The sequence below is a fragment of the Leuresthes tenuis genome, unplaced genomic scaffold, assembly GCF_036924035.1.
Source record: "Leuresthes tenuis unplaced genomic scaffold, fLeuTen1.0.hap1 SCAF_20, whole genome shotgun sequence".
NCBI classification, from domain to species: Eukaryota; Metazoa; Chordata; class Actinopteri; order Atheriniformes; family Atherinopsidae; genus Leuresthes; species Leuresthes tenuis.
This window is the reverse complement of record NW_027325374.1, coordinates 22313947-22326134: the sequence shown is the minus strand read 5'-3', so window position 1 is coordinate 22326134 and position 12188 is coordinate 22313947. Positions and strand designations below refer to the sequence as shown.

The following is a 12188-nucleotide window of genomic DNA, read 5'->3' as shown; positions in this document are numbered from 1 at the left end:
TCCATGACTTACTCCAACGTGTGAGGAAGATTCTTCATTTACAAGAACAAACTGGAATCTATCAGACAAATATGACTTAAACCAGCCTAATGCAGTTCCTTTAATCCCAATAACATGTTCAAGTCTCTGTAACAGAATGCTGTGATCAATCGTATCAAATGCAGCACTGAGATCCAACAGGACAAGCACAGAAACAAGTCCGCTATCAGAAGCTAACAGGAGATCATTGGTAACTTTCACCAGTGCTGTTTCTGTGCTATGATGCACTCTGAATCCTGACTGAAACTCTTCAAACAGATTATTTCTATGTAAATGATCACAAAGTTGAACGGCAACTATTTTTTCAAGAACTTTAGACAAAAAATGGAGATTGGATATAGGTCGATAATTAGCCAACACTTCTGAATCAAGAGTAGGTTTTTTAAGTAAAGGTTTAATTACAGCAACCTTAAAAGTCTGAGGTACATATCCTATCAACAAAGACCAATTGATCAAATCCAATATGGAAGTGTCAATTAAGGGGAAAACCTCCTTGAACAGGTTGCATAGAAAGTTCAGAGCGTGTGACTCTAATGTTTAGACATGGAGACACATCTGCAAATTCAGAGTGTGAGACTTTGACGATAATCATTCAAAGAGATACATCTACAAACTAGTTTGAATCAGGCATTGTGTGTTGTAGTTTGAACTCAGTTAAACTCAGTTGACCACTGGAAGACTCTGTCCTTAAGCATTTCCCTTTGTTCATACGCACACACATTTCATCATCACATGATTGGAACTAATGCAGCATATGATCCATACCTGGCACATAGGATTTTTATGGTATAGCATATGAGTGCAATTAAAGCACAGGAATATAATTGTAACACAGGGTATATCATGAGATAACAACTAAAAACTCTAACAGATATTAAGTGGAAAAGTTATATGGGCCTTTCATGACATACACATCCTCTTACTATTACAGCGGAATCCATTAAAATAAGATGTAACATTTAACATCTAGGAATGCAACTTCTCTAATTTTACCTCTATTTCTCGAAAAAGTTTCTTTATTTTCTAAACTCCTGAAGTTTTCTTGTTGTGCAGTGGGACAGCTCAGTATGTGAGACTGCATCTCCCACCTTAAGAAAGCTAGAGATCAGATTTCTTGTCATGCATGAAATGAAAAAAAGTGTGACTTATACTTAAATACAGTATATCATCAGCAGCTGCTCCTCCATTGTTTACCCTGTCCTTTTAACCCATCCAGGTTGGCAACTGTTGGACACACACGGTCACACACTCATAGAGACAGATGCCATACAGTGGAGTAGTGGGCAACCAATCACAGTGCCCGGAGAGCATGACGGTATGGTACCTTGCTCAAGGGGACCTCTGGCAGGTGGACTGCCCCTCCAGGTTCACCAGCTTTTTTTGAGTGGCGAGTGGGAATTTGAACCACCAACCTTCCGATTACTGGACGACCCACTCTAACCACTGAGCCACACCTATTGCTATGACTTTATTTTCCGGACTATTAGTAGCTCCGAAGTATAAGTCGCATCAGTCAAAAAATGCGTCATGAAGAGGAAAAAAACATATATAAGTCGAACCTATTTAGCAATTTTTTTCCCAAAATCCAAGATCAGATCTCGTCCATGTTGATAATATAATCGTTGCAGTTACCTGCTTCTCACAGAAACTGTCGACCTTGGCTTGGAAGTCTCCTGGCTCTGATAGAGGCTGGTGCATTGCATGAAGCGGTAATCCTAAAAAGGCCCGCATGCAAAGTAATTTATATTCATCTCCTTGGCAAGTAACGGCGTGGAAATGTAACTGCCTTTTAACAAGCCTCTCCTGGCAGTACGTTGTTCAAGCACCCACCTGTGAACTCGTTCATCCAGCTCTGTCCATATTGCTTTCAGCCCGTGATTAGCTTTCTTTGTTAGCACATAGTTGTCACAAGCCTAGAGTGTCCTCTCGCGGCTGTAGATAGCAATGTTTACTCCTTGGTTCATGTCAGTCACTATGAATTTTACATTTAAAAACATGTTAAATTATAAATATTTTGTCGCACCAGACTATAAGTCACAGGACCAGCCAAACTATGAAAAAAAACTTATACTCGGGGAAAATACAGTACATCCTCAGCAGCTGGTCCTCCATTGTTTACCCTGTATCTGAATCTTTGTTCTGGAGCGCCAGACCAAAGTTTGATATTGTTTGTACCATTGCGAACACGAGCAATACTGCAGTGGTAACTAAGGCTTTGGCAAAAAACTACAGATGTTTACTTTGTTTGTGTGTTTGGTGAGAATGACATCAATTAGTGTTCCATTTTCTATAGATTTAGTAATCTGGCAGGAGCCTGTGCAATCAGGGAGAGCTGTACAGAAGAGGGAGGGTTGAGCATATTCCAGTTTAAATCACAGAATAACAAAATTTCAGAGGAAGTGCATGCAGCAATGAGTTTGTTAGAGCAGGCAAGGCACAGACAGGGGCAGATGGTGGCCAGTAATAGCCAGCAACGGTGAGAGAATAGTTCTTGAGAGATTAAGCTTCAGTAGCAGCAAAGTATACTGTTTGGTCACAGATTAAGATGATATGACAGTACATTGCAAACTGTCCTTACAGTAAATTGCATTGGACAGACTGCGCTGGAGTCTTGGGTCCTGTAAAGAATTCTACTAATGTTACCTAAATTTAGCAAACAGAGCGCAGTGAGGAGCAACGGTATTGTAAGTGTCGACATCCTTCAAATCCCCTGCATGAAAGGTACTACCACCAGTAGAGGTCCTTAGGCAAGTCTGACTTCCTACAAGTGTAAGCCGCTTTGGACAAAAGCGTCCGGTAAAATACGAGGCAATGTGAGTAGTGTAAACTGAAGAACTTGCTGTGTTAATTTATAATTGGAGACAAGCTAATGATACCACACAGATAAACAGACAGGTTACATGTTGGGATGTACTGACATTTTGTAATGTACTCTGTAGTGGATGGGAAGCCAGTGCAGCTGAGTTAGCAATTGAGTGAAATTAGATATTTTGAACATTTTGTTAGCAGACTGAGAATGATCGAGAATGCTGTTTTATCCTAAAGTGGCTGTAAGTTGCTTAGCCACAAATTTTTCTAAAAACTTAGCAATAAATGGTCATTTTGAAATGGGTCTGTAGCTGCTAAAAAGAGAAGGATCAAGCTTAGTTGTTTTTAAGAGTGAGTGGATTACAGCATTCTTGAAATAAACAGGGACTTGATCAGACACCAGGGAATAGTTCATTATAGTGAGCACATATGAAAGACATCTTTGAAAAGGAATGTAGCTAACATATCAAGAGAACAGAATAATGCTTTCACTGAATCAATTAATCTGACCAGCTCAGATAAAGAGCTGGGTAAAAAACAGAGTTGCAGGCCGAGCTCGACTGGGAACAGACTTCGAAGAAGCTGAGGGAGAAATATTGCTTCTCAGAATAGACTTTTTCAATGGGAACATTTTTTTCCCAATCCTCATTAGAGATAATTGGGACAGCAGGAGGAGTAGGAGTAACAATATCACTAACGGTTTTGAATAGCACCGTAGGATTATCTCTCCTCTTGGAAACCAGGTTTGAGAAATATGCAGCCCTCGCATCTTTAACTGTATTGTTAAAAGAAACTAAAAGATCCTTTAGGTGGAGCAAATGAACATCCAAGCCAGTTTTTCTCCATAAGCGCTCAACTTTCTTACAAGAATGTTTTAGAAAGTGAATACTGTCATTTACCCATGGGAATTACTTTAAAACAGCAATTAGTCTTGTTTTAACAGAACAGACTTTAAACACACCAGCAGCGAGAACTGACCTTATGGCAAACAGGAGAGAGTGGCACAAAAAAAAAAAAAAGTTAAAAATAATACAGTGATGTTCAGAAATAAAAATGTCCAAAGACTAAATACAGTCAATATTTAAACCTCAAGTAAAAGCAAGGTCCTGTGTGTTACCTTTAACCTTCAGTAAAATTAAAAGAATCCATGACATTGATTTAAAAACTGAGCAAAGAGGTCAGAGTAGTCATCAACATCTATATTAAAATCACCAACTACATGCTGATTGACCAGCTTCATGGTTTCCTTTAAAAACAGACGGTTTGGGTCAGGCGGACGATATAACCACAGCACAGTGAAAAGGTTTTTTTATTCTCGACTTTAAGCAGCTGTAGTTCAAACGATGAAAAGTGACGGACATTTGCCTAACCAACTCCCAGAGAGCATAGCAAGACCTTAACTAGATGTCCGAGGTTGGCCAATGAAGGAGTAACCACCTGGGCAGAGTTCAATGAAGAACGAACTATTCTGTAAAAATTGTAATCTGAAGGTCAGCGGAAACTAATAGTTTGCTTTGGCTGTTTTAGTGACAAAATTTGAAAAACAGTTACTGTTATTTTTCAAATTTTTCAGTTTGACTATTGTCTATCTGTCTGAAAACTGGTCATGTAAGTCGCTCAAAAGCATGTTCGTGTGGAAGTTATTCAGTTTGGGTTAGGATGACCCAAAGCCTGCAATTTGTAATATCTGTAAGGCTTTCATTCATAGCCGTTATTTATGCAAGGAAACCAGTTGAAAGCCTTACTCCCTTTTTTGAGGAAGCCAAGTTTACCAAGAAGAGCTTTATATAGTTTTTTATAAACTTTATAGAGCTTTTCTTGTAAGCTTTATTTATTTAAAAAAAAAAAATTAAGTGTTATTATTGGGAAATACATTCATGGGTTCTAAAGACATTCATACTACATATATTGTATATTTATATACAATACTGTTTACACACAGGCTCTGCACGGTGGTGTGGTGGTTAGCACTGTCACCTCACAGCAAGAGGGTTCCAGGTTCGATCCCTGCCTGGGGCCTTTCTGTGTGGAGTTTGCATGTTCTCCCTGTGTATGCGTGGGTTCTCTCCAGGTACTCTGGCTTCCTCCCACCATCCAAAAACATGCATGTCAGGTTAATTGGTGACTCTAAATTGTCCTTAGGAATGAGTGTGTCTCGTTTGTCTCTGTGTGACCCTGTGATGGACTGGCGACCTGTCCAGGGTGTACCCGCCTTTTGCCCGATGACTGCTGGGATAGGCTCCAGCCCACCCGCTACCCACTTAACGGATTGACGGTATAGAAAATAGATGGACTATTTACACACAGCGGTTTTTTATTTTCTATAATTCAGAGTTTTTATTGAATTAAGTACACAAAACATCCAGACAGAACAGGGCAGTTTGAAGTAATATGGGGTGAAGTATATAACACCATTTGTGCAATAGGTTACTGGGTAATTTGCACTTGCCAAGTCTTGTCCAATACACACTATCCGGTTCATATCAAGTTATGCTGTCATTTTGTCATTGGATATATCTCTTTCCAAAACTTACTTAGTCTGGCACAAGTCACAAAACCAACTATCAATACTTTATCAATACTATTTACAAATGTATTCAACTGTGGTAGAACAATGCTGTCCCCAAGGAGACATAGTCTTGTTGATCTGGATAAATCACACCTGGCACATACAGTCCAAAACATCTGTCCAAAAAGGAAAAGCTTTTAAACATTTTTATACTGCATACACATTGCCTCTTTCTGTCTTATTTTTCCAGCATATTATTTTTCCAGCTTATTTTTTCTTTGATTCAACCCATTTTATGTAATCTGAAAAGGGTATAGTAATACTTATTGGTTATTTTATATTGTATAAATTTTACCCTTTACTTCCCTGACAAATTTTCTGCTTTTGGAAATAATGTTTTCCTATGATTCATCATCAAATGTACAGCCAACATCTTTTTCATATCATGAGGATGCTTTATGGTAAATCGTTGGAAGTTGCAAATAACACAAAATATGGTTCGTGCTTTGATATAGCTTAGTGCCTCTAAAAAATAAAAACATTATCTTTGACTTACTTTCTTAGTGTTCTGACACTGTTTACCATGTATATATGCATGTGTTTGTGTGTGTGTGTGTGTATATGTATGTGTATGTATGTATATATATATATATATATATATATATATATATACACTGCATACAGTATACATGTGTGTGTGTATATGTGTGTATCTGTTTGTATGTATGTATGTAATTTTGGTATATTTACATTTCCAAAATGTAAACAAATTAAGGCAAACAAAGTAACATTTTACTTTTAGTATCTTTCAAAAGGTTGGATCAGACAAAAGAGGAATTACATAATTTATCTTGGTGTTCTTTCATTGGGCAATTGCATGAACAGCAGTGAGCAGTCACCTGAGCAGTGTTTTTAAAAACATTTTTTTTATGCTTTCCAGGGTTCAAGGCACTCCTGCGGTATGAGGGCTTTGACAGTGATACCAGTAAGGATTACTGGTGTAATCTTTGTGCCCCTGAGGTGCACCCAGTGGGATGGTGTGCTTCCAATGGCAAACCTCTTGTACCTCCAAAAAGTGAGTGTGATAACAAAATTTGCTTCTTGGAAGTTTGTCGTAACTGTATTTATATCTGTGGTCTCTCTTTCAGGCATACAGCAGAAATACTCAAACTGGAAAGCTTTTCTTGTGAAGCGTCTCACTGGAGCAAAAACACTGCCACCTGACTTCAATGCCAAGGTGAGAAACAATGAACTACTTTCATGTAGTGTTTAGTGATAGTGTAGTGGTAAGATTTGCACCTTTCATGTGGGTGACTAGGGTTCAAATCCTGACCCTCCTGTCTGAAAGATACTACCTCCAGTAGGGGTCCTTAGGCAAGACACTACCTGCCTTCCTGAGTGTAAGTTGCTTTGGAAAGCGTGGTATTCCATTTCACACGTATCACTTTTTACTTTAGGTACATGAGAACATGCAGTTCCCCTTTAAGAAGTTGATGCGTGTAGAGGTGGTAGACAAGAACTACCTGTGCCGGACACGGGTGGCACTGGTGGAGCAAGTGATTGGTGGTCGCCTCAAGCTGGTCTATGAGGAAAACCAAGACAGCTCAGATGACTTCTGGTGCCACATGTACAGCCCCCTCATCCACAGTATAGGCTGGTCACGAAGTATAGGGCACCGCTTCAAACGATCAGGTGAGTTTATCTAAATTCTGTTTCCAAATCCTGAGGATTTTTGTAGGGCTGGGTGATATGGAAAAACATATTTTGATAATATTTTCTATATTGATTGATCTTGATTCCAATATAGTGAACTAATAATGACCACAACAAATAAATATATACAGTTAAACAACAGAATTTATTAACCAAAGTTAAGTGATGCTATTGAAACACTCAACTACGCTAACATACTTATAAACAATTCAAGTTTTTTTTCCCTTTTAATTAAAAACTATTACTGTAAAACCTAAATCTATAAATGTAATCTCAAGTTCTAGATAAAAATGTGAATTACAAGACTTTTGTACATTTAAATCATATGTTTTGCTCGGAAATACGGAACTATGGTTGTAATTGCTTTGCTTAATTTTGAATGGATTTCTGTTTGAAGCTTGCACTGCAAGAATTGCTACACCAAATCTCGTGCTTTCTGTGTAGTTGCTGGGGTGACTTTTCAAGTGATTAAACAAATTAGTTGTTTCCTGTTTTGGCGTTGACTAACTGATGACGACATTTTCAAATCTGTAATTCATCATTTTTGCTGAATCCAAACCATATTATGGACTTAGTGGGACCTTTTTAAAAAAAAAAAAAAAATTGTTATCAACTACTTCGGCATTCGGGGAACATAACGGGAGTTCAGTTTCAGCCTCAACCCTCTCTTCAGCTACAGTTTCCTTCCTCAGTCCACTGCTTGCTCATTGTATGTTTTGTTTTCCTTTTGGCTTTTCTTGGTGGCTACCAGTCAGCTCAGAGGTATATTACTGCCAACTAGTGGACTGGAGTGTTAATAAAACTGGCTCTATAGATAGGTCGACCGAAAAGGTCACTGAGATTGACGTCATTTTAATCGAGATGTAATTTGGTGATTGCTTTATTGCCCAGCCCTAGATTGTAGTAAAAAGGACACTGAAAAGCATTTTATATTACCCTTGTAAAACAAACAAACAAAAAAATCTTCAAAGATACCCTTATGTACGCCGGGTTCCAAATTATTATGAAAATTGTATTAAAGCGTCATAAAGATTGAATTTTTTTGTTTTCCATTAACACTGTACTTGTGGATGGTATTGTGTCTCAGGGCTCTTTGGATCACTGAAATCAATATCGGACACCTATGATAATTAGTTTGCCACATTACGTTCCACATTATTAAATAGGCCACCATTTTCAAGCAATATGGGAAAGAAAAAGGATCTTTCTGCTGCTGAGAAACGTGAAATAGTTGAATGCCTTGGAAAGGTATGAAAACTTTCGATATTTCACGAAAAGTTTAGCATGATCATTGTACTGTTAAGAGATTTGTGGCTGATTCAGAGCACACACGGGTTTGTGCAGATAAAGGCACAATGAGGAAGGTTTCTGCCAGATGAATACATTGGATTAAGAGAGCAGCTGCTAAAATGCCATTTTAAAGCAGCAAACAGGTATTTGAAGCTGCTGGTGTCTCTGGAGTCCCGTGACCATCAAGGCGCAGGATCCTCCAGGTTTACAGTTTTGCATAAACTTTCTATTCGGCCACCCCTAACCAATATTCACAAGCAGAAAGGGCTGCAGTGGGCCCAGAAATATATGAAGAATTTTCAAACAGTCTTGTTCACTGATGAATGCTGTGCAACCCTGGATGGTCCAGATGGATGGAGTAGTGGAGGGTTGGTGGACAGTCACCATGTCTGAACAAGGCTGCGATGTCAGCAAGGAGGTGGTGGAGTCATGTTTTGGGCTGGAATTATGGGGAGAGGTAGGATCCTTTGGGGTAGTTTCTGACTGACCACTTTATTCCATGGTACAAAAAGAAGAACCGTGCTTTCCGTACCAAAATAATCTTCATGCTGCAAGGAATACCTCTGTATCATTGGCTGCTATGGGTGCAAGAGGAGAGAAACTCATGGTGTGGCCCCCATCCTCCCTGACCTCAACCCGATTGAGGACCTTTGGAGCATCCTCAAGCAAAAGACTTATGAGGGTGGGAGGCAGTTCACATCCAAACAGCAGCTCTGGAAGGGTATTTTGACATCCTGCAAAGAAATTCAAGCAGAAACTCTCCAAAAACTCATAAGTTCAGTGGATGCAAGAGTTGTGAAGCTGCTGTCAAATAAGGGGTCCTATGTTAAAATGTATCTTGACCTTTTAAGATGTTTTTGACTGAAATAGCTTTTGAGGTCAGTTAATATGATCTCCTAAAGCTGCAAATTCAACAAATGACCATTTTCAATTCTTTACAAAAACTTCCACTTTTGTCTTTTTAGCAATAAAGTTTAAAAAGTTCAGAGCCATTAAGGCCTTTATGTCATTAAGACACTTCAGTAGGATTGTAAAAGAGTGTGTGTCGTTCTTTTTAAGAGGCACATAAATCTGTCAGTCATCCGCATCCGCAACAGTGGAATGAAATTGCCATACTTCCTAAGTATGGAGCCAAGCGAAAGCAAGTAGAGAGAAGAGAGGGGGCCTAGAACTAAGCCCTGTGGGACACCACATGTGAGAGGAGCCGAGGAGGATAGAGTTACCAAGGCTGACACAGAAAGTACAATCTGCGAAGTACCTGTATTCCAAGTATCTGTATCACTCCAGTGTTAACACCCCGATGCCCACCCACTGCTCCAAACATGATATTAAAATGTCATGGTCCACTGTGTTGAAAGCAACAGTTAAATCTAAAGCACAAGAACAACACAGTCACCAGAGTTTGTAGCTAAAAAAGATGTCATTAAAAACACTTAAAAGTGTTGATTCGGTGCTGTGCAAAATTTTAAAACCAGATTGGAAAACCTTTAGAATGCTATGCTCTTCGAGAAAGGCCATTAGTTGACAGTGGACTACCTTTTTGAGGATTTTTTAAATAAAAGGTAGTTTGGAGATTGGCCTGAAATTGACAAGAACTGCATGATCTAGACCAGTGGCCGTATTCACAAAGGATCTAAGGGCTAAAAGTATCTCCTAACTGGCCAATTTAGGAGAAACTCCTAAAAATAATGGGTGTGTCAGTCTTAAATTTAGGACTCCTAATTTTTTTTCACTAAGAGCAATTCACAAAGGATTTTAGGCCTCTAAGTAGCGTCTTACTCTAGGAGAGTTTAAAAGTCCTCGAGATGACTCGTAACTCGGTAAAACCTATTTACAAAGAATCAGAAAATGGCTGCAGCGAGACAAAATGTTTTGGAGAATTGTTGAGATAGATATTGTCTAAATAGTGAGGGTATTAAACTTGTGGTAGAATTAGTGCGTGAAGCAATAACGTCCCCGACTAACAGAAATAACCTGATCAGTCTGGAGACAAAATGTTTGGCAACACTACGATATTTAGCAAAAGGAAAAATGCAACTTTGCAATGCCTACGATTTAGGAATATCGTAACCATCTGTCAGCAGTGCTATAAACCAAACCATCAACACGCTCTCTAAACCACATATCATACAGCAGTTTATCCAGTTTCCTTTGGACAATCAGCAACTACACAGGATCCAAGCCAAATTTATGGCAATTGCAGGTATGCCTGGTGTGGTCGGTGCTATTGACGGGATGCATATGAAAATAATTGCACCATCAGTAGATGAAGACGTGTTTGACAATCGAAAGAAAGTCCACTCCATCAACATGCAAATTTTAACATTCTCGATGTTGTTGCAAAGTGGCCTGGATCTATCCATGATTTGCGTATTTTAATGGAGAGTGGTCTGAGGCAGCTTTTTGAGAGGCAGCATGTACCAGTTGGATATCACTTGCTTGGTGACAGTGGCTATTCCTGCAAGACGTGGCTCTTGATACCCTATCTCAATCCACAACCGGGAGCGCAGTTGAAATATAACATGTAAGTGATTACGTAGATTACGCTAATCCCAATGCGTAAAAACATTGCATTGGCTCGTTATCACCTTCTATTTTATTTGAATCCATATTTATTATAGTTTACTGTTTACCTCCTTATTAGGGATGCACCGAATAGACAATTTGTAGCTGAAGCCGAATAAAAATCAAACGTTTGTCCGAATACCGAATGTGGTGGTTTTTCTTTTTATTTATTCTTTTTAAATATTGCATAAATTAAAATACTTTTTTAGACATGATTTTCAAATAAAGTAAATGTTTATTTAATATTCTGACATTTGAATATTAGTAATATAATATTAGTAGTTTCACATTTATATTAGCCTTATATAACTGAGTTCAGAAATATCTACTCTGTAGACCTTAAAACAAAACCTACTTTAGAAGTGCTTTCCCAAAAAAAACTAAAGTGCATAAAAGTGGATAACCCACAACAAATGAATTATTGTCCTTTTGGCACAAGTCTACTTAGTTAAAGTAGGCTAATAATGTAAACTGAAGGCTCAGGTAAATCCTAGTAAGTGTGTGCTTGCTGAGGAACCCCCTCTAGATACTTTGGTTAAACACTTGTTGCAAAACGCAATTATTTTCTCACTCTCCGACCACAGCATGTGAACGGAGCTGAGTGGGTTGCGAGCAAGGAGCTGAACGTGCAAAATATAGTCGGAGCATGGAGTGAGTTTGTTTTTTGAATTGGCTCTATATGAATTCATTGGATTATTTTGAAATTAATTAATTGGATTTCATTAGATTATGATTACAATGAATTGAATTCCAATTGGCTTGAATTGGACTATATTACTTAAGTGCCTTGAGATGACAATTGTTGTAATTTGGCGCTATATAAATAAAACTGAATTGAACTGAATTGAATTAAGCCTATTCTTACCGCTCAGCTCCGTTCACATGCTCTGTCTCTGACACTTTAAAATATCTCCACACTGCTGACATCGTTTTTTATGTTTGCCACGTCACTGCACGTTGTTTGCTTGTGTCATTAAAGCGCACTGCTAATAGTCTATTCGGGCTTGCTATAAAGTTAAAATATACATATATATATATATTCTGCCTGGTTTTTCACTCATTCTATTGAATACCAAATGTGGCTTTTTTTGCAATATTTGGTCGAATATATTCGGTTACCGAATATTCGAAGCATCCCTGCCCATATATGTTGGAGCACACAAAAATACACGAAGTGTTGTGGAGAGAGAAATTTGTCAGATGAAACGTCATTTTCATGTCCTGCACGGCGAAATACGCCTCAGCCCAGAGAGGGCAAGTACAG

At 38.5% G+C, this 12188-nt stretch overlaps 1 protein-coding gene across 1 annotated transcript in view; it reads left to right on the top strand.

Moving 5' to 3' along the window:
- Positions 1-12188, top strand: part of mbtd1 (mbt domain containing 1) — a 61237-nt gene that overhangs the window by 11461 nt on the left and 37588 nt on the right. Inside the window, exons 7-9 of the mRNA XM_072373769.1 lie at positions 6297-6431; positions 6505-6593; positions 6814-7048. Coding sequence (XP_072229870.1) covers positions 6297-6431; positions 6505-6593; positions 6814-7048 — 459 coding nt within the window. The remainder of the gene's footprint in view (positions 1-6296; positions 6432-6504; positions 6594-6813; positions 7049-12188) is intronic.